At 34.1% G+C, this 23792-nt stretch overlaps 1 protein-coding gene across 10 annotated transcripts in view; it reads left to right on the top strand.

Moving 5' to 3' along the window:
* EPHA5 (EPH receptor A5) overlaps positions 1 to 23792 on the top strand; it is a gene marked incomplete at its 3' end in the record, with an annotated part of 325147 nt that overhangs the window by 236204 nt on the left and 65151 nt on the right. For 7 of the 10 annotated variants that reach the window (XM_079919473.1, XM_079919469.1, XM_079919479.1 and 4 more), the window contains one exon: positions 8427 to 8532. In XM_079919473.1, coding sequence (XP_079775599.1) covers positions 8427 to 8532 — 106 coding nt within the window. The remainder of the gene's footprint in view (positions 1 to 8426; positions 8533 to 23792) is intronic. The other 3 variants (XM_079919474.1, XM_079919472.1, XM_079919470.1) reach the window with 1 other exon arrangement.

Raw genomic sequence — 23792 nt, 5'->3', positions numbered from 1 at the left:
AAGATGAATGGATTAAATGCTCCAACCAAAACACACAGTTTTGCTGAATGGATACAAAAACAAGACCCCATATATATGCTGTCTACAAGGGACCCACTTCAGACCTAGGGACACATACAGGCTGAAAGTGAAGGGATGGAAAAAAGTATTCTGTGCACATGGAAATCAAACATAAGCTGGAGTAGCAATACTCATATCAGATAAAATAGACTTTAAAATAAAGAATGTTACAAGAGACAAGGAAGGACACTAGATAATGATCAAGGGATCAATCCAAGAAGAAGATATAACAATTATAAATATATATGCACCCAACATAGGAGCAACTCAATACATAAGGCAACTAACTGCTAACAGCTATAAAAGAGGAAATCGACAGTAACACAATGATAGTGGGGGACTTTAACACCTCACTTACATGAATAGACAGATCATCCAAACAGAAAATTAATAAGGAAACACAGGCGTTAAAGACACAATAGACCAGAAAGATTTAATTGATATTTATAGGACATTCCATCCAAAAACAGTAGATTACACTTTCTTCTCAGCTGTGCATGGAACATTCTCCAGGATAGATCACAACTTGGGTCACAAATCAAGCCTCAGTAAATTTAAGAAAATAGAAATCATATCAAGCATCTTTTCTGACCACAACACTATGAGATTACAAATCAATTACAGGGAAAAAAACGTTAAAAACACAAACACATGGAGGCTAAGCAATATGTTACTAAATAACCAAGAGATCACTGGAGAAATAAAAGAGGAAGTCAAAAAATACCTAGAGACAAATGACAATGGAAACACGATGATCCAAAACCTATGGGATGCAGCAAACGCAGTTCTAAGAGGGAAGTTTATAGCTATACAAGCCTACCTCAAGAAACAAGAAAAATCTCAAATAAACAATCTAACCTTACACCTAAAGGAGCTAGGGTAACAAAAACAAACAAAACCCAAAGTTAACGGAAAGAAATCATAAAGATCAGAGCAGAAATAAATGATATAGAAACAAAGAAAAAAATAGCAAAGATCAATAAAACTAAAAGCTGTTTCTTTGAGAACATAAACAAAATTGATAAACCATTAACTAGATTCATCAAGAAAAAGAGGGAGAGGACTCAAATCAATAAAATTAGAAATGAAAAAGGAGAAATTATAACAGAAACTGCAGAAATACAAAGCATCCTAAGAGACTACTACAAGCAACTCTATGCCAAAACAATGGACAGCCTGGATGAAATGGACAAATTCTTAGAAAGGTATAATTTTCCAAGACTGAACCAGGAAGAAATAGAAATTTGAACAGACCAATCACAAGTAATGAAATTGAAACTGTGATTTAAAATCTTCCAACAAACAAAAGCCCAGAACCAGATGGCTTCACAGGTGAATTCTATCAAACATTTAGAGAAGAGCTAACACCATTCTTCTCAAACTCTTCCAAAATATTACAGAGGAAGGAACATTCCCAATCTCATTCTATGAGGCCACCATCACCCTGATACCAAAACCAGACAAAGATACTACAAAAAAAGAAAAATACAGACCAATATCACTGATGAATATAGATGCAAAAATCCTCAACAAAATACTAGCAAACAGAATCCAACAACACATTAAAAAAATCATACACCATGATCAAGTGGGATTTATCCCAAGGATGCAAGGATTCTTCAACATAAGCAAATCAATCATTGTGATACACCATATTAACAAATTGAAGAATAAAAAACATATGATCATCTCAATAGATGCAGAGATAACTTTTGACAAAATTCAACACCCATTTATGATAAAAACTCTCCAGAAAGTGGGCATAGAGGGAACCTACCTCAACACAATAAAGGCCATATAGGACAAACCCACAACAAACATCATTCTCAATTGTGAAAAATTGAAAGCATTTCTTCTAAGATCAGGAACAAGCCAAGGATGTCCACTCTCACCACTATTATTCAACATAGTTTTGGAAGTCCTAGCCATGGCAATCAGAGAATAAAAAGAAATAAAAGGAATACAAATTGGAAAAGAAGAAGTAAAACTGTCACTGTTTGCAGATGACATGATACTATTTATAGAGAATCCTAAAGATGCCACCAGAAAATTACTAGAGCTAGTGAATGAATTTGGTAAATTTGCAGGATACAAAATTAATGCACAGAAATTTCTTGCATTCCTATACACTAATGATGAAAAATCTGAAAGAGAAATTAAGGAAACACTCCCATTTACCATTGCAACAAAAAGAATAAAATACCTAGGAATAAACCTACCTAGGGAGACAAAAGACCTATATTCAGAAAACTATAGGACACTGATGAAAGAAACTAAAGATGATAGCAAGAGATGGACAGATATACCATGTTCTTGGATTGTAAGAATCAACATTGTGAAAATAACTATAATACCCAAAGCAATCTACAGATTCAATGCAATCCCTATCAAATTACCAATGGCATTTTTTATGGAACTAGAACAAAAAACTCTTAAAATTTGTATGGAGACATCAAAGACCCCGAATAGCCAAAGCAGTCTTGAGAGTAAAAAATGGAGCTGGAGGAATCAGACTCCCTGACTTTAGAGTATACTACAATGCTACAGTAATCAAGAGAATACGGTACTGGCACAAAAACAGAAATATAGATCAATGGAACAAAATAGAAAGAGATAAACCCAGGCACCTATGGTCATCTAACCTATGACAAAGGAGGCAAGGGTATACAATGGAGAAAAGACAGTCTCTTCAATAAGTGTGCTGGGAAAACTGGACAGCTACATGTAAAAGAATGAAATTAGAACACTCCCTAACACCATACATAAAAATAAATTCAAAATGGATTAGAGACCTAAATTTAGGACGGAACACTATAAAACTCTTAAAGGAAAATATAGGAAGAACACTCTTTGACATAAATCACAGCAAGATCTTTTTTGATCCACCTCCTAGAGTAATGTAAATAAAAACAAAAATAAGCAAATGGGACCTAATTAAACTTAGAAGGTTTTGCACAGCAAAGGAAACTACAAACACGATGAAAAGACAGCCCTCAGAATGGGAGAAAATATTTGCCAATGAATCAACGGACAAAGGATTAATCTCCAAAATATATAAACAGCTCTGGCTGCTCAATATTAAAAAAACAAACAACCCAATCCAAAAATGTGCAGAAGACCTAAATAGACGTTTCTCTATGGAAGACATACACATGGCCAAGAAGCACATGAAAAGCTGCTCGGCATCACTAACTATTAGAGAAATGGAAATCAAAACTACAATGAGGGCTTCCCTGGTGGCTCAGTGGTTGAGAGTCCACCTGCCGATGCAGGGGACACGGGTTCGTGCCCCGGTCCAGGAAGATCCCACATGCCGCATAGTGGCTGGGCCTGTGAGCCGTGGCCATTGAGCCTGTGCGTCCAGAGCCTGTGCTCCGCAATGGGAAAGGCCACAACAGTGAGAGGCCCACTTGCCGAAAAAAAAAAAAAAAACTACAATGAGGTTATCACCTCACACCAGTTAGAATGAGCATAATCAGAAAATCTACAAACAACAAATGTTGGAGAGGTTGTGGAGAAAAGGGAACCCTCTTGCACTGTTGGTGGGAATGTAAATTTATACAGCCACTATGTAGAACAGTATGGAGGTTCCTTAAAGAACTAAGAATAGAATTACCATATGACCCAGCAATCCCACTACTGGGCATATACCCAGAGAAACCAATAATTCGAAAAGATACATGCACCCCAATGTTCTTTACAGCACTATTTACAATAGCCAGGTCACAGAAGCAACCTAAATTCCCATCGACAGACGAATTGATAAAGAAGATGTGGTACATATATACAATGGAATATTACTCAGCCATAAAAAGGAACAAAATTGGGTCATTTGTAGAGATGTGGATGGATCTAGAGACTGTCATACAGAGTGAAGTAAGTCAGAAAGAGAAAAACAAATATTGTATATGAATGCATACATATGGAACCTAGAAAAATGGTACAGATGAACCAGTTTGCAAGGCAGAAACAGAGACACAGATGTAGAGAACAAATGTATGGACACCAAAGGGGGAAAGTGGGGGTTGGGGCAGGGGTGGGATGAACTGGGAGATTGGGATTGACATGTATACACTAATATGTATAAAATGGATAACTAATAAGAACCTGCTGTTTAAAAAAATAAAAGAAAATTCAACAATTCAAAAAATAAAAATAGAAAGAAAGCCTATGGAAGGAAGCTAACTTCAGAAAAGAATGCTGCAAACTTTTAAAAAATAAATGAAAATAGGTCTATGTCTTTATTCCTGTCTTCTTAAATTCCAGACCTACTAGAGAATGGACTTGAGGATATGGGGAGGGGGAAAGGTAAGCTGTGACAAAGCGAGAGAAAGGCATGGACATATATACACTACCAAACGTAAGGTAGATAGCTAGTGGGAAGCAGCCGCATAGCACAGGGAGATCAGCTCGGTGCTTTGTGATCGCCTGGAGGGGTGGGATAGGGAGGGTGGGAGGGAGGGAGACGCAAGAAGGAAGAGATATGGGAACATATGTATATATATAACTGATTCATTTTGTTGTAAAGCAGAAACTAACAAATAAATAAATAAAAATAAATGAAAATAAATTTTTAAAATTCTTTCTCACAGCCCCTTTATTTAATTGCCTATTATACAAAAAGATCTGATTTCGGTGGACAGCAGATAAAAACATGTAAATATGAACATTTGTGATTTCACATTACTTACAAAGTATTTTTCATAAAATATATTAATTTAAACATTTTTGAAAATTTTGGCATGCCATTAACAACTGTTTTATTGCAAGATATTATCCTATACCTACATGCACATTTTAGCACATTGTTAAGTTAGAGATCTTGGCAATTACTCAAAAATGAAGCATTTCACACTTCTAAGCACTGTATTTTTTCTCAAAATTAATACTTCGGTTAGTCTGAAATTGCCCTGTTTTGATCCCTACTTCTGATTATTCATGCCTGCTTCCTCCAAAACCCTATCTCTCAGAGTCCCAAACTGGCACATTGAGACCAGAAAGATTTGTTAGAGTCAGATTAGAAGGGCTTTTGAATGCTAGATGGAGAATTTGGAAATTTTTTTCCATAGGCAGTAGGTGTCTATTAACTTTTTGTTCAGAGAAACATGATCAAAGTGATATTTTCTGATATTTCATGTGAGTACATAGAAGTCAAAGGGAGCACTTAAAAAATATATGAACCATATTCCAGCAGATTTGAATCAAATAGGTGAGTGTTGGATGAAATAAAAAGTAATGCATGGGGAGAAACATAAAAGAAACACAAAAATATTTGGTGATTAAGTGTAAGTAGGGGTTAAGAAAAATTCAGTGCTGCTTAAAAGAAACCAGAAAAAGATAAAATTCATCTGGTTTGTTGGTTTGATTTATGGTATGTTTATTTATTGATGCTTTTTTTTTAATGCCATTGGGGTGGATGTGGTATAAGGGTCGATTTTAAACATGTTTATTTTTATGTGAAAATAAAATCCAAATAAAGGGAATAGAGTTTGTTTTTTTTTTAATAGAATGATCCTCTGAAGACAAATAATAGTTGGAGATATAAATGTGGGACTCTTCAGCTTATAGTTAACTGATGCCATGAGCAAAGAAATATCTATGAGAGGTAGGGAGAAAAAGAGGTAGAAAGGGAGAAAGATGGAAAGAGATAGAAAGAGAGATGGAAAGAAGTGGGAAGGATTAAGAACCAGCATTCATCAGGAATTGCTCACACATAAAATGTTGGAAGAGAATTCAGAGCCAATAAAACTGACAAAGCAGTGCTTCAGAGTGGGAAAAAGAGAAAACAGCTCATCTGATGTATAGAAACAAGAGAAGAGTTTAAAGGGCGTAGTGTGTGTTCAACAAGGTCAAATACCTCATTATAGTGTATGGTACGGTAAATGGAGAAGTACTCATTACATATGGCAAATATATCATGCATAGAACTCAAAGGCAGAAGAGAGGTTTCAGAGTAAATTTAGTAATGTTGGTTCTCAGAAGATGAGGCTGGTTCTAGATGACTCAGTCAAGATGCTGAAAAATAGGAGAGAGTAAGAATGACAAATAAAACAGGAGATAATATGTATATGTAATATCTTCCATTTAAATAAGGCTGACAATAGTTGAAGCACTATGCTAAGTGTTATCTCTAAACAGAAATATAATGATACAGGGAAATTATCCCTAACTGGAGATTAATGAAATGAGACTTTACAAGGTTAAATAATTTGCCTTAACCCAAATGTATAGTAAATGTTGGACCTGTTTTCAAATTCAGTTTGAACTAATAATAGCAGTAAGTTTATGTATAAGAATTTGTTCTCTCCAAGAGAAATTATCTGTAGCCTTGTAAGTAGAAGAGAGGTAGTCTGTAAGGAAATGATAATCACTTCTGGAGGGAGATCTGTTGTTTTTTGGGGGTTTTTTTTGTTGTTTTTGCAGTACACGGGCCTCTCACTGCTGTGGCCTCTCCCGTTGCGGAGCACAGACTTCGGACGTGCAGGCCCAGCGGCCATGGCTCACGGGCCCAGCCGCTCCACAGCATGTGGGATCCTCCCGGACCGGGGCACGAACCCGTGTCCCCTGCATCAGCAGGTGGACTCTCAACCACTGTGCCACCAGGGAAGCCCCTGGAGGGAGATCTTTAAACAGCATTGTCTTGGAAGAGACAAGAAAGATTCTAACAGGGGTGTTAGGTAAAGCAAAAGAAGGGTATAGAGTTGTATTTAACCATGGAGTTCAGACTTGATCACTCTCTTTTATCTATAAAGTTTAGCATTTCTAAAATGTGGGAAGTTAGCATGGATTAGTCTACTGAGAAAATGAGGAAGACTCATTATGGGGATGACTTTGTAAGGAAATTAAAAGAGAGAATCAAAAGCTTTGGAGCACAAATGAAACAACATTGAACTTATTTGGACCAAATTTGCATGTTTTTCTCTAGAAACAGTGCCACCTGCCAAAAAGAAAGTTGACTGAGAAAATAAGTAATTTGAATTTAGAAATTAATAAAGCAAATCTTGGGGAAGGCTACTACTAGTGATAGTGGGGTAGCTTTGCCCTACTACATTTATACTGTTCACCAGGAATAAATTCTCTACCACAGACCTCAGCATCAGAGGATAGGAAAAAACAGGGTAAAGGGACCTTGAATTGCAACTATTATTATCCAAGAAGAGGGAGGGGAAGAGTATAGATTTCTATTGTAAGTAGTAGTTTTCCTCATACATGAACCACTAGTTGCCGATATTGAGCTCTTGAAGACTGATCTGAAAGGGCTGAAAATGTAGATCAGTGTAAGACGGTTGTCAGAGAGTCAGTCAATTTTGGTTAAAAGAATCAATGATGAGGTGACAAGACTAGAAACGGTAGCATTTAAATGTCCCAAAACTATTGATAGGGCCAAGATCATGTAAGAGACTGTGAAAAACAAAACATGGGGATGCATAATTGTTATTAGTTTTGGTGACTTAAAATTTGTTATCATACCACTCTGAATTTATCAAAATGATAATGTCATTAAACAATACGCATGCTAAGTTATCCTATTGAGGGTTTCTTGAGAACATTAATAAAATTTATTTTGTTCTATAAGTTTCTTATTTTAATCAACTTAGCTATCAGCACAGAAGAAAAAGTCCCTTGCTTTTTTAGGTACAACTATCTAATTATGTCCATATTCCTCTTATGATAGTAATTGTGTTATTAAAATATAAAATATTTCATCTAAATTCATGTATTTAAAAAAGACCATGTAAACTAATCTTACTGTAGATACAAAGTTCTAAATGTATGCCTTGATATTTTTGAAAAAGCGTTCCTACTAATAAAGTATATTTAGTGATTATATTCTGCTTGAAATTATAGTTTTTAAAATTATATTCAAAATAGTGATATCATACGAGGTCACAGCCACATCATTTTGGACATTTCAACCTATATCTATAAGAGAAAGTCCTATCTAATATAATGAGACTTTTTTTTTTTCCTAGAGAACAGCCACATGCAAACTCTAAAAATGTCAAATCTCATATACTTAGCACCTCCTATTTAGGAGGTGTTTGAAATCAAAAACAAAATTCCATTTTGTCTTGCAAACCTAAGATTGCTAAATTAATACTATACAAACAATGACATTCTTTTTTATGATAAGGAAATAATCAGTGACTTAGTGGTTCTTTCAAATTTCCATTTGGAGAATAAATATTTTCTCCTAAAGATGTCTTTTCAATTACACACCATTGAGAAGAGATATAAGGGGAAATCTCAGCCAAGTGTGGGTGAATTGCTTAAACCTTGCATTAATTACTGACTATTAAGCAGCTCTTATTTGAATGCATATGATCCCTGTAACCACAGGCTACATTTTCTCTGTCTCCTATCAGCAGTTGCAGCATCCAGCGATCAAAGCCAGATTCCTATAATTGCTGTGTCTGTGACAGTGGGAGTCATTTTGTTGGCAGTGGTTATTGGCTTCCTCCTCAGTGGAAGGTAAGACAGGAAGCTGTGCTTCTGAACTTTTGCAGCTGATCTCTTCCTTACCTTGATCTGACCATTTGGCTATTAAGCACATTCTGAAACAAATGAGGCGAGCAATATATCAGTAGATAACCTGTATGTAGGATGTATTTCTCAAGCTTTACCTTGTCCATGTTAGTGCTAACTTTTAAGCGCACAATTCCTCTTTTCCAGGTATACTCTCTACACAGAATAGTATTAACTTGTTATTATTTATTATGTCGTTAATATAACCATATCTTTTTCTGATATAGTTTATTTTAACGTGAATTTTATTTTTCCTCTCAAAAGTATTGACATATCCTCTCAAAAGCTTCAATTTTAGTGTTTGGGAAGGCCTGTGTCTGTGTCTGATATTTTAGAAGAATAAAACTAATAATTCTAGTTAGCCAGAGTTCTACCTAACAGGGTGATGGATACAAAGCAGACACACCCGCAAACAAGCGTTTTGACAAATAACCACCCTTTTTTTATGGTTGCATTTATTTTCAGCTTCTGAATGATTTCAACCTGAATACATCAATCATAGTGTATACTGATTTAAAGTGAATTTTATTGAATGTTATATCAATAGATACATTAATATGTGTATTATCTATCTACATTTTTCATTTTGAACAAAAATAAAAGAGGTAGAGCCCCAGCAACAGCTTATGTAGAAGGTATCTCCTGACATTGAGCTGAGCATAATAAACCTTCCTAAAAAAATAAACAAATAAGAGCATGAGTGTGTTCTACTCCTACAACAAATGTATTTTCATTTTTCATCCAGGCCACTATTAGAAGGGATATTCTGTAATGAGAGCTGTCAATTTGAAAATGTTTTGGTGTTAGACTATTATAGAAAATCTCATGAAAATCTTCATGAAGATATTTAAACCTGCACAAATATACAAAAATATACTATAAGGTCCAAAAAAAGTCATGAAATCAATATTCATATTGATTTTGTACTGTTTTACTCATTTACTTTTGACTCTTCAGCACCTATTCAACTCATAAATATATAGAATTAGACATTTTCAATATACTGCATATTGTATTCTGAAAAGATTTATGACTACATCCTTAAATTACAGTAGTGACATTTTATTTTAATAAAACACTGTTACTTCCTTTGAACATCCTTTCTCTTTTCTGAAAATTCCCTTTCTTCTAGTTCTTGGTCATTTGAGTGTTGAAAGTTTTCCTAAGAAATCATTGCTTACTTTTAATGTTAGAATAGCAGTGACACATTTTTAGAATTGCTAAATTCTAAATTCTTCCCACAAACTGGGAAACAGTTTGTGCTCTGTTGAGGACAGCCAGCCCTCCCCAGTCAGAGGCTGGCTAGCTCGTGCCCCACTGATCTGAAGTCACTTAGGGAGAATGATCTACCATTGTCCCTGCTTTCTGGAAGATAAGCTAATTCCACCAGTCTTGTCATAAAAACTTTGCTCAGGTTTCGATCAAGTAAGATAATTGAATTGAGTGAATTGTAACTACTAAGAAAACTACCACGAGATAATGTATCTTTTCTACCCCAGAAGGGTGGATAACTATGATACATTTGCAAAGCTGGTTTGTAATATCATTATTTACTTCTGAGAAATGGTTGGCCTCTTCCTTTCCAATAAATCTGGAAGTGTTAGTTATATTTAGGGACATGGGGATTATAAGAAGATATTATTTGTTGGGTCCACTGAATAAAAATGGAGGAAAGAGCAGATGTCTAAAGGCCAATAAATTTGTGTTTGAAGGTTTATTAAAGAACAAATAAAGTATAGGAAGTATTTTATTGTAGACTTAGCACACTTTATCTGTTTAACCTAAGTATTGTTAATGTGAATTTACTGATGACATTCAGCTAAGGATTCTCGCTTACCTATATATGAATCAGCCCCTGCCCCCCCCCATTTTTTCCCTAATACATACAAAATTGACTTAAAAGCAATTCACTTCGTTACACCTGCAGCATTAGACAAAGTGAGAGAAGGTTCAATCTACCTACTATTTGGTAGCTGAAGAAGAGTATAGCTTTAGCACACACATACACACACACACACACACACACACACACAGACATACACACACACACACATGAATTCCATATCTATCTGAAAATACCATAGAAGAATAACTAAATTTTAGTATATAGAAATGTTTAGTGTATTTCTCAGTTAAATAAAAATGACATCTATACCCAAAAGGCAAAGCTTAATTTTCAGCATAACTAAACCCAAGACATGGTAAGATAATTTTGGATCTACTGTCTTACGGAAGTATATTACTTTTTAAAAATAGCAATACCTTACAAATTGTGCATTGCTTATTCACTTTAATTTTTTTTCTTAATTACAAAGACTGTGATGCTGAGACTAGGAATTTGCAATTTAAAGGAAAATACACTTTACTAAAAATCAATTTGAGATTTATATTTTTTTTACCAGCAAATTCTTTGCACCGAACTTTTACTTCATTTTGTTGAATGCACATTCTTGAATTTCAAGGTCATTTGTCTTATGATAGAAATATATTTGGCCAAACAAAGAAAAGTTTGGACCAAATAGAAAAGAGCTGGCCAAGTGGTAGATTTTAATCCAATCAATAATCACATTAAATGTGAATAATCTAAATATACCAATTAAAAAGAGACTGTCAGTTTAAATAAAAAGGCAAAACCCAACTAGATGCTGCCTACAGGCAAAGATGACGGTGAAGTTGTAAATGGGGTGTGCATATTTGGGGTTTTGGGGGTTATTGATTTGGGTGGTAGTTGTACAAAGTATTTCCTTTGTAATTGCTTGTTAAACCCCTTTTTATATACTTGATATGTATATTCCCAATAAATAAATAAAGTTAACTGGCAATCAAAAGAAAAAAAAGAAATATATTTGGCCATTTTATTTTACTTTTCATAAACAGGTTATTTTATGTTTGTATTATATAAACATACTTATTCAAAAGCTAAATGATATGATTCTAGAAAGGCTTTTCCTATCTCATTCAAGGCAATGAACTTCGCAATTTTTGTTGGGACTAAGAAAATTGAACCTACCTCTTAGTACATAGAGTATACTGATTAACTAAGTAAAGTTTTGTCAAATAAAAGAAAAACTAAATGAAGAGATGTGAACAAAGCCTAACACAAATTTGGGAGTTATCTTTAAGCAATAGCAAATTATTGAAAAAAAAGGCTTTTCTGGGAATGTTCTAAGGACACTGAATTATATATACTTCTCCCTCTTCACTGTGCTAAAATATGATTGATAAACACACAAAAACATAATAACACTTAGACTCCACTCTCATTTTGAACTTACTCTCTTATATCACCTTTTAACCTCTTGAATATATTATAAACCAGATATTTGCTCTTACGTAAAATGTCTTTTAATTACAAATAATTTAACTCAGTGATGATATAGACTTAATTCTGATATATTGCAAATATATTACTATCCTCTGTATGTAATATTCATTGACAATTTATATCATCATTTGGGCTCAGAAGCAGCTATGTATTGAAAGTACGTATTCACTGGCAATTTGAATTTTTATTCAGACCAAAGGAAAAAAATCAGGAATATAACACATTGAATACTATAAGAATAATCTATTTCAAAGAAAGCAATAAACTTTTTTATTCTAAAATACATTGAAAATGAAAAATAAATTAAATATAGAGACTTTCTAATCTTTTTAGGCTAAAATTGATTATGCAGAAACCTCTTGGAGTCTTCTTACCTAGACACAGTTAAAATAAAATAGACAAGGATTGATCCTGAAGGGAGAAAGTTCTATTTAAAAAATGACAAAGAATTGTAACATCTTAGGATTCTATCAGTTTTGGAAATCATGTGACCATCTTGTTTAAAGGTGCTAAATATTCCGTAGAGCATTTTCTGCAGGTTTCAGACTATCCTTTTTACTTTCTTTTCTATTACTTGTAAATGGTGTTTTCATGGGACTACAAAATAATTGACTTGTTCTCAGCAAACTATGAGCTAATTACCCTGGGCTGAATATAAATTAAACCTCCTAATATGCACAGCGTGTTGTAATTGTTTTTTGTTTTTTTGTAATTGTTTTTTAATTTTTCATCAGTAATGACACTGCACATTGATAACTTTCTTATTATAACCTAATTTTGTGAGGTTGTCTCTTATATATACGATTTTATAGATATAAATTGTTTAATCAGACTTTCAACCAATGATGTCATCTCCACACTCTTTTAGTTACATGTTTGAGAAAGTCTTCTACTTTGACCTTCTCTTTTTCTTTCCTTTGAAGACAATCATTGATACTATTAGATTGACTTTTTTTCTGTGTCCCTATCTTAAACTTGGGACCTCATTCTGAAAATTGACTACTGGACACTTTCTTAGTCTGATATAAAGCTTAAATTAACAGGATTTAGTTGTATAGGAAAACATCTTTCAGTGTACAGAAACTATTTCTTTGAAACTTGCTCAATATAGACACTCCGGGATAAAAGAATATATTTTAATACTTTGTCTCTTTTATTACTTATGAACTTAATTAAATCTTAAGAAAATTTCAGAGCTTTGCTTTTTTATTTCAATTAATTCCACATGTACACTGAGAGGTTAAAGATACACACATGTTACACACATGCATGCCCACACTTATGTGTACTTATCTTTCATATAAACACAAAAAAGGTAAAGCTGTTTGCCAATTTTAAAATTGGAAAACAAACCCCAAAAAACTTATAGCTCCTGAAGGGGCAGAAGGAATCTTTCAAGATGCTTAGTCTTGGATATGATTCTAAGGCTATTAATATGTGACTTTATTTCTGTGATGTTCCTGATATGATAAATTTAATCTAAGGGTGGTTTAATGCCTATAAAAAGGATTAACTATTTTCTAGGCAAAAAATCTTCCCTTGCATGTTCTGATCATGTTCAAATACTGAAATCCTGTTTCCCTTTGTCTTTCATTAAACAATTGAAACTCAATCGATTTGAAATGTCAAATCGTTTCCTGAGGAAAAAATTCTTCAGAAATCAGTTAATACTGTACTTAGAGGCTAAGTACAAATTTATGTTACTCAGACCATGTCAGAAATTTAGGGGAAAAAATAGATTTATGAAAACACTGCTTTTGGGGTTTTTTGTTACTTAAAAATAATATTATAATTTAGCCTTTTGTAATTTTTTTCAAGTCTCTTAAAGTCTAACATGTTGTAAATGACACACGCTTCCCAATTATCCATTACAAACATATATTGAGCATTTATTGCACATAAAACACCAAGAAAAGTCCCAGGCATTTAAAATAAAAAGGCAATGTCCTTTTTTCAAAGTGTTTCCAAGTTAAATTAGTAGTCTGATAAATGGACAGAATTTCATAAACAGAATTACAACAGCTGGGGTTAAGTAAAAGAGTTTAAGTTGGAATCATTTCCTTCATGATAACTTTTTTTCTTTTGGACCAAAATGATGCTATGATTCATTAATTCAAGAAATATTCGACTTCTTATTAAATGCCTGCCACAGTTCTTATATTAGGGAAAACAATAGCTTGATAGTAAAATATGCTGGACTTAGAAACTTTTCTTCAAGCTCATTTGGAGCCAAATAAAATAATTGTACAGGCATCTTGAATGTAATTATTTAATTCAGACAAATGCCAGAGCTCTGCCCACATTTGATATCAAAGAATAATAGCTTCCAAAGTGAATGATTTTTAAAGGCTATGTAGCATTCTAAAACCATCAGAGAAGCATCTTTGCCTAACAGAAGTAACACAATAATAATATTGATGATAATAAGTTTAATACTGTTTAGCATGAATTACATACTACCTACTACTAGGCACTGTTCCAAGGACTTTACATGTAATATTTTACAACACTATGTCTCAGTATCAGCTCTATATCCAATTTATACTTCATAAAAGTTATCTTCTTGATGTTTCTTGAATCTTGTAAAAATAGTCCAGCTGTAAGGCTTTTGCATTGGCTCTTCATCCTGTCTAAAACTCTTTTGACCCAGAGAACAACATGGTTTCCTCCTTCTTTCTTTGCTCAATCTAATTCTCTCAATTGAGCTGACTAAAATGATGACCCATTATTCCTTCCTCTGCACATCAGGTATCCCTTACCCTGGCTTGTCTCTTATAACACTCATTGCCATTATAATATGTATATCTTATATATATTATAATATATTCTGTGGGCCAAAAGGTTCGTTCGTTTTTTTTCGCATAAAATGGCTCTAGTAACACTTAGCTGTCTTTAAGTTCATTCAAAACAATTTTGTTAGATTGTATGTTACAGCTGTCAGATCAGCATACATTAAAAAAAAAGACATCAAAATTGGTGAATTTTTGTGTAGCCATTTTAATATTGAAAATGGAAGAAAAAAGCAACATTTTTGGCATATTATGCTTTATTACTTCAAGAAAGGTAAAACCACAACTGAAATGTACAAAACGATTTGTGCAGTGTATGGAGAAGGTGCTGTGACTGATCGAACATGTCAAAAGTGGTTTGCAAAGTTTTGTTCTGGAGATTTCTCGCTGGACGATGCTCCACGGTCGGGTAGACAAGTTAAAGTTAATAGTGATCACATCTAAACAGTCATTGGGAACAATCAATGTTATATCATGGTATATAGCCAACATACTCAAACTATCCAAGTCAAGCACTGAAAATCATTTGCACCATCTTGGTTATATGAATTGCTTTGATGTTTGTGTTCCACATAGGTTAAGCGAAAAAGACCTTCTTGACCATATTTCCATATGCGATTCTCTACTGAAATGTAATGAAAACATTCTGTTTTTAAAACAAATAGTGACAGGCGATGAAAAGTGGATACTGTACAGCAGTGTAGAATGGAGGGACGAGATCATGGGGCAAGTGAAATGAACCACCACCAACCACACCAGAGACCAAGGCCGGTCTTCATCCAAAGAAGGTGATGTTGTGTATATAATGACATTGGAAGGGAGTCCTTTATTATGAGCTCCTTCCAGAAAACCAAACAATTAATTCCAACAAGTACTGCTCCCAATTAAACCAACTGAAAGTGGAACTTGACGAAAAGTGTCCAGAATTAGTCAACAGAAAATGCATAATCTTCCATCAGGATAAGGCAAGACCGCATATTTCCTTGATGACCAGGCAAAAACTGTTACAGCTTGGCTGGGAAGTTCTGATTCATCTGCCATATTCACCAGACATTGCACATTCCGATTTCCACTTATTTCAGTCTTTACAAAATTCTCTTAATAGAAAAAAATTTAATTCCCTGGAAGACTCTAAAAGGCACCTGGAACAGTTCTTTGCTCAAAAAGATAAAAAGTTTTGGGAAGATGGAATTATGAAGTTGCCTGAAAAATGGCAGAAGGTAGTGGAACAAAAGGCTGAATACAGTGTTCAATAAAGTTCTTGGAGAAAGTGATAAATGTGTCTTTTATTTTTGCTTAAAAAACCAAAGGCACTTTTTGGCCCACCCAATATATGTATTTCTTCTGTTGATTTTTTGTCTGTCTCCCATACTAGATTATAAGCTCTAAAATGATAGGGATTTTTATCTGTGGGTTCCTGCCCCTTAGAACACTGTCTAGAACATAGATTATATTATATAGTCAGTTAGTGAGGGCCTGGGTCTTGAGCACAGCTCTAACTTTAAGGCATTTGCTCTTCACTGTATAACTTCCCCATGACTTATATCATTCAACTATATGATTTTGGTGAAATTCTGATCTCTTATATGTAAAGCCACTGAATATTTACTACTAAAGATAATAGTATTAACATTTAAGAACCTTCCAAACTGTTATGAATAAAATAACTCTTAGAAATTAAAGTCAGTGATATCTTAACACTAAAGTAAATTAAGGAATACATTAGGTTATAGTGACTTTTCCCTCTATTCTACACTTGGCAATTATACCTGGTAAACTATATCGATTCTAGAATCACATATATCAAATGTCACCAACCCCATGACCATTCCTGATTTTGTGAAAGCTAGTTAATATCACTTTTGTTTTCCCTCAAAAATTGTTTTTCCCAATTGAAATGATTTTAGTTCATCATTTTATATGTGTCTCCCCTGATAGATATGTATTCATGTTGAACACAGATTCTAGTGTAGTTTCTCAATAAATGTCCAATGACTGGATGACTGGAAGAGTGAAGCTGGAGTTGGAGACTATTGAAAACATGCTTCGAACTAGCTTTCCAGCATTATCACTATGTGTTTTTGACCTGGATTCCTTTGGTTGCATATGACAGAAGACAAATTCAAAGTGGTTTTATCCAAAAGATAATTGTAGATCATATAGATGAAAAGTTCCAGAGATTTTTAAAAAATCCAAAGTACAGGCACTTAATAGATCCAAATGGTAAAATATTCTCTGCTATGCAACTGGAGACACATGATTCAAGAAAGCTCTGGCACAAATATGGTATTTAAAGGCACTGATCAAAATAAAGCTATTTGGGTAGAGCCCTGGGGCTCGGATATGTATTGAGAGATAGAGTGAAGGAGGAAGATCCAGCCAAAGGAGACTGAGAAGGAGTGGTCCATAAAGTAGCAGGAGACCACACAATTGTTGAAGCAGAAGCAGAAATGGTCACCAACTTGAATCCAGCCCCTGCTTTAGAGCTTTTGACCCTTCACTCTCACAGGTGGCACATGCTCTGACAGGAACCTAATACACAGCCCCACAGAGTAAACCAATCAGTAGCACTGAGACCTTAACTAAGAAGAGTATGGGGAATGTATACTGCATGGCAGTACAGTTACAGTTCATGCCTGAACCTGAAGTAGGGTCAGTCTCAGACAACGCACATGAACTAAGAATGAAGAAAGAAGAGAAACCACGTGAGCGTGGTTTCTTTTTTCATATCCTCTATTTCATCTCTCAATATTTAAACCTCACCCACATGTCAAAACTCACATCAACTGTTCTGTCATAAAAACATACTCAGTTCCTTTAGCTGAAGTATTCTCCCCTTCCACTTAAGTCTCAGAACAATATACCAGTATTTCTCATGGAATGTAACACTTTCAAACCACAAATTATAGTAAATATGTTTTCTTTTCTGCCCTCCAGTAAGTATATAGAGGATAAAGACTTCTGTGGCTCTCCCACATAACCTAATTGAATGAATATCTCATAAATTATTGAATTAAAGATAAATTGAGCATCAATCTCTATTTGAAGTGCTTTGTCTCATTTTTCCCATTAATGTTGATAGTTTGGAAAATGAAAAATGTTAGTAACTCTGACATAAGCACAATAAAATACCTAACCCATAAATGTGCTTTCTTCCTGAAAAATGGAACTTCTTGTGCCATCAGCAAAATAAATGCAATGATATCAAAGAAGTATTGTATAGGAGATAAGAAATCTTCACTAGCTTATATTATTTATTTGACATCTGGGCATCCTAATGCCAGTGTGGTGATGCACGTGGTGATATCAATCAGTGTTCACTTTTATAAATGATAATGTACATTAATGTAACTGTATTTCCCTCTCAATCTTTTCAAGTATGGTCAGCATGGATAGTTGATATATTTGGCACCTTTAACAACTAGGATTATGTACTTTCAGACTTGATAAGTTTTGATAAGGATAAGTATTACATTAAAATATTTTAATCAAATACTATTTTATTTTAAAATAATGATAGACAAATATTTGTAATCACACATGCAATCGCTGATTTTAGAAAAAAGCTCATTAAAAACAAATCTCAGTGGTTTAATGATTAGCAATAGATATGATTTTATAAAACTGTAATAAATCCAGGCATGTATATTGATTTAATATCTGAGAGTTATCCCTTCTATTTTCTCATGATTACGTGCTTTTTTCTTCAGAATCTGAATCAAAGATAATTAGAGAGCAGATGATAATTTATTAATAACATACAAATGGGGATCAGGGCAGAGCAGTGCCAGAAAGACTAGGGGCATAGCAACAACTAATTGCCCACTGTGGGAAATAAATCGTCCTAGGAAACTGAACCCAAGAGGGTTACTGGCTCAATTGCTCAACATTATTGAACATCCCACCTGCGACTTCTCACAGATCAAACATGTAAACATCACTGCAATTCTCAGGAAGTTATATTGAGGCAAACATTTGGAAGGAAAAACTCTATTTATGGTACTAGAAGCAAGTTAATGTCATTGTTTTGCAAAGAAGAAAATTATTTTAGCAAAGAACCTGGAGACTTTCAGATTTTAAGTACTGTGAAACACAGGACAGGTCAAAAGCCTAACCACAAGAGCTGAATAAACTTTTTATTTGAAGCTCCATTTGCCTGAAGCTCCATTTCTTTTAGAATGTGATCCCCACCTGAAAGAGAGAGCATGTTGGCATGCCAGTAGATGCTGGGCTCTGGCGGGAAACTCTGCTAGTTTCTGGGAACCTTACCATGTCTCTCAGAGCCCACAATAGCACAGGCTTTCATAGGAGCCTGATAGCCAGCTCTACAGAGAAGATCAATAGCACTGCCCTATGCCAAAACGTGGACCATCTATTCAACAAAAAATCAGTCAATTTCCTGAGGCATGTCTAGGAATGTAATTATTGCTGAGAAATGAAGCAAATGAACAATAAAATGTTCCAAATGATTTTAAACACCAGGTAAAAGCCACATTTTTCAAGACCTGTGCTCTTTTTTTTAAACTTGCATGAACCTGGAAAGAAATAAATGTCTCTAATGGATTAGCAACTCGGACTCAAACAGCTGAACTCTTTATTATACCATGTGGAAGTATTGACTTGAGATCTGTCTGATGGCTGTGATAGCTATATTGCTACAAAACATACTATATCCCAATTATCTTGCTTACCAAATTCTTTTACTATCTCTCACCCATGCTTCTTTCTTCTTTCTTACTCCCCTGACTTTCTAATCTCACAGAAAAATGACATACTTTTCTGTATCAGATCTTTGGCACACATTTGCCATCAATAGTCTACAGGCATTGTCCACTCTCTTGAGCCATCAGTATTGCGGGTAATGATGTTAGTGAGTTTTAATTATTATTTTATGTTTAATTATATGTTTTTAATTGTTATCTATAAAGACTTATCATCCTGTTCTTGTGGTCTGGCACTGGTTTACTTATCTCCTTGACGGTCATGAGTTCTCTTGATTCAGGGTCAATTGAAAGGCAAGACAGAAGCTTGGGAGCTTATCGTAGGTGCTTTTGTTTTTGTTTTTGCTTCCTCTCCACACTACCACTTTCATCCTGAGTAGCAAACTATCATCAAGTTGGCAAGTTGAGACCTCTGTGTGGTGATTAGTGGAGGAAAGCTTCTTTGTTTCTTAGATTTTCTTAGGCCCTTCTTAGACCAACTGCATAACTCCTCTTCAGGGTCCCTCCAGACTAAATATTCCATAGGATTCAAATATTCTCATGTATCTCACAAACACTGCTTCTCCACCTCCAAGAGCCCTCCATGCTTCTGATATTGAGAAATCCTAGTGCTGCTTTCACATTCCTATGCCTATTTCATTTGATTTTCCTGAAGCAAATTTAATAGACATTGTTTTGAACTGATTCTATTCATTGATGATGTACACATTTGCCAACATTTAAAAGAAACTCTACCAGGCTTCCCTGGTGGCACAGTGGTTGAGAGTCCGCCTGCCGATGCATGGGACACGGGTTCGTGCCCCGGTAATGGAAGATCCCACATACTGCGGAGCAGCTGGGCCTGTGAGCCATGGCCGCTGAGCCTGCGGGTCCGGAGCCTGTGCTCTGCAATGGGAGAGGCCACAACAGTGAGAGGCCCGCGTACCAAAAAAAAAAAAAAAAAAAAAAAAAGTAAGAATATAAGATTAAGTGAAATATTTTCTATGTTAATATTAATTTTTCCTAGATATACTGGAATTTACCACCAATCCTCACTGATGAAGTTGTTTGTGAGATCTCCATATGTGCCAGCAACACAGTGCTACATTTTAAGGATACTAAGTTCAGCATAAGTATTTAATCAGTAGATACTAAATTTGTAGAATTATTCTGATTTTCTTTATTTGTTACAAGTAAAATTATCAGGAAAATGTCAATCTATAGGTCCAATCCTCCTCAAAAAACTTTAAGATGAAATTTAGCCACCCAAATGACTAACTTCTATCTCATCATGCCAAAGATGATGTAAAATCTGTTATCATCAAATCAGCATGAATTCAATATTTACATGATAAGTGATATTGAGCATTGTTTATATACACAGTTTCATGAGACAAATATATGATGAATCAGAATTCTATATTAGCATGACTTTGTATGTTTTCTAATACATAAGGACCTCTTGATTTATTTTGATGTTGATATCTGACTCTCTCTGACCTCCTGTTATTCTAGCTGTTTCAAATGTACAAATGTACTCTTCTAGATTCACCTCTTCTCTAGTCATTTGGAATGTAAAGGGACAGGACAAACTGGGCCTTTCCTAGAGTCCTAAAGATTTGTAATTAATCATTCCAAACCTGTGCTAGTGTGTACTGTCACTCACCAGCCCCAAAAGGGAAATAGCTATTTTGAATTCCAAGTTGATGTCTATTTTACCACCCAGTATCTTTCTACCCAAGCCCTGAGTCTTCTAAATCTTCATGCAGGAAATGGAAATAGAACATCCTTCTGTACATCTCAAATATCTGGTTGGAGCCGATGCAGTTTGGCCTATTGGTTCTTATCATTTCCCCAAAGCCAGGGTGACTGAATCCTGCTCTTGCATCTCCAACTCTTTGAAACCCCCCTCACTCTAAGAGGACTCTTAAATAACCTAGCTTGGAAGTCTACTGGGGGTCATCTCAGTACAATATGTCCTAAAGTGAAACTCACTCTCAATCCTGCTTCTATCTTTCCACACACTGCATTTTGTCTCCTTAGACCTCAAATATTCAACTTGCTGAACTATTTCAGCTATATCCTAAAATATCTCCAGAGATTACATTAATGGCCGTTTCCTTAGATGAACATCCTGATTTTTTGACTTTATCAAGCCCTCTTGCTGTCTGCCTTTCCTATACATTTCAGTTGATTTTTTACATTGAATATTACATAGTTGGCACGGTTACAGTTATTGTCCTAATTTCTTACTAGCTGCTATTTCATTTATGTATGCATATTTAAATTTTATGATAAAAATTATATAGAACATTCAAGACAAAATGTAGAAAAAAAATTAGTCATAAATATCTACCAGAGGTAATCAATATTAATATTTTGCCATATATATTTAAAATATTTTATATATATATTTGAGTTCAACTAATATAGTTTTGTTTTCTGTTTTTCTTTGATTAACATTATAATACAAAAATTTCCTCCGTAATTGGAAATATTTTAAAAGCAAAAATTTATTGCTTCTTTGATATCTAACCTTTCCCGTATGCTTTTCCTTTTGTTTTGTTCATTTGTTTTCTTTTATTGTGTTGGTTTAGGGGAAGGGGGTTGTTATTTTTTATCTCTAATGTTCTTAGAACACATTTGTATAATTCAAAGTAAGGGTCAATGAATATGAATATTTTAAAGGCTGTTGATACATATTGACAAATGGCCCTCCTAAATCATAGTACCAATTACTATACCCCCCAACAGTGAATGAAATTGCCTGGTGGTTCACAAACTAGTCAATCTCTGCTAATTTAATAGGAAAAAAATAGTTCTGTGTTTTTAATTGAATTTATTTATATTTTTGAGATTTAATAGGATCATTAATATATTTGCAATGAGTATATAGTCATTAGTTATTTTATTACCTATTTTGTAAATTAGGTGTACATGCTCTTTACCCATTTATGCTAGTGGGATCTTAGCTTTTCATATAGTGAAAATATATCATTAGAAGTAGCAAGATTTTTTTGCTTTTCAATAATATTTATTTTACATAGGATACAAAAAATGTTAATTTTATGGGGTTGGGGTTCTAAATTGATATTTTCTATAGATTTATGTAAGTACCAGCACTGTTTATCACCCTCTCCTGATACTGTTATAGGTCTCTACATGTAGCATATACTAAATAAGTGTCTATGTAGGAATTCTTTTATCTATACTGCCTGTGGGCTATCAAAGCTATTCTTCTAGCTGATGCCAGGATCATATTAGTTTAAGTATTATAATTTAACCATATTTTTCAATGTTTGTTCAGGCAAATTCATATTGGGAAATCACATATGGTCACAATTATAAATATTTGACATAAGTACTTTTGCGTGTATATATACACACACACATATACATGTATACACCATTGCATGCATATAAAGCAATTTTAATCATAATTAACCACTGTTATGTTACATATTGAATATGTGCATAATGTATTAAAATAGTTAACATTTATCCCCCTTGTATTTAATTTTAAACACAACTACCATAATATATGATTTTGGTACTCCTGACCAATACTAATAGAAAACAAAATATATTTACATGGAATTTGAATAGTTCGATATGAAAATGAACCTTTAGCTTTCTTTTAAATCATTCTCGTAATTAATTCAATTCTCATAATTTGCTTATCACAAAATATACACATTCCTTCTGTTTTAATAATTTCAGTGTACTTCCCCAGTTACTTTAATTTTTTGTGAGTTATGTAATTAAATTAAAACATTAGTCCTGGTTTCTCTACCTTATAAGTTTAATGCTGATAGATGTGATTCAACTTTGGAAAAATATTTAACAGCCACAATGGAGGGAGCTAAATAAATCAGAACTTAAATATTTGGCTTATTTCTTTGAATAATCTCTTCCCTTTTTTTGACCCACTCATATTTTTAATTAATATTACACTTTCATTAAGACAAAGGAATGTGTGAAACAAATGTTACTATCAGAACTGTGTGTAAATATTCTATTTTTTTTTAAGCTGGCAAAATTAGCATCACTTTTTTTACAACTTTATTTTCTCCTGCTTTTTCCTTTTTACTCCTCTCAAAATAAATTAAAACCTAAAATAGATAAGGATAGATAAGCACAATCAAGTTAGTCGTATGCTCCTCTCGAAGAAGCATTGCAGATAGACTGATTCAGCTGTGAAATGACTGGGAAGGAGAAGTTCAGAGGAAGGAGCTTGTAGTCACTTTCGGCTTCTAGAAATGGAGGAAATTGATGTTTGCTCAGTGTAGGTGTCATTACTGCAGGAGAAACACATAATTCAGTACTTTGTATATTAACACTATTATTGTGCCAGAACAGAACAAAGATAGTGGTTGACTGCAAAAATGAATC

The sequence above is a fragment of the Stenella coeruleoalba genome (assembly GCF_951394435.1).
Source record: "Stenella coeruleoalba genome assembly, chromosome: 4".
NCBI classification, from domain to species: Eukaryota; Metazoa; Chordata; class Mammalia; order Artiodactyla; family Delphinidae; genus Stenella; species Stenella coeruleoalba.
The sequence above is the reverse complement of the archived record's forward strand: the minus strand, read 5'-3'. Positions and strand labels throughout refer to the sequence as shown.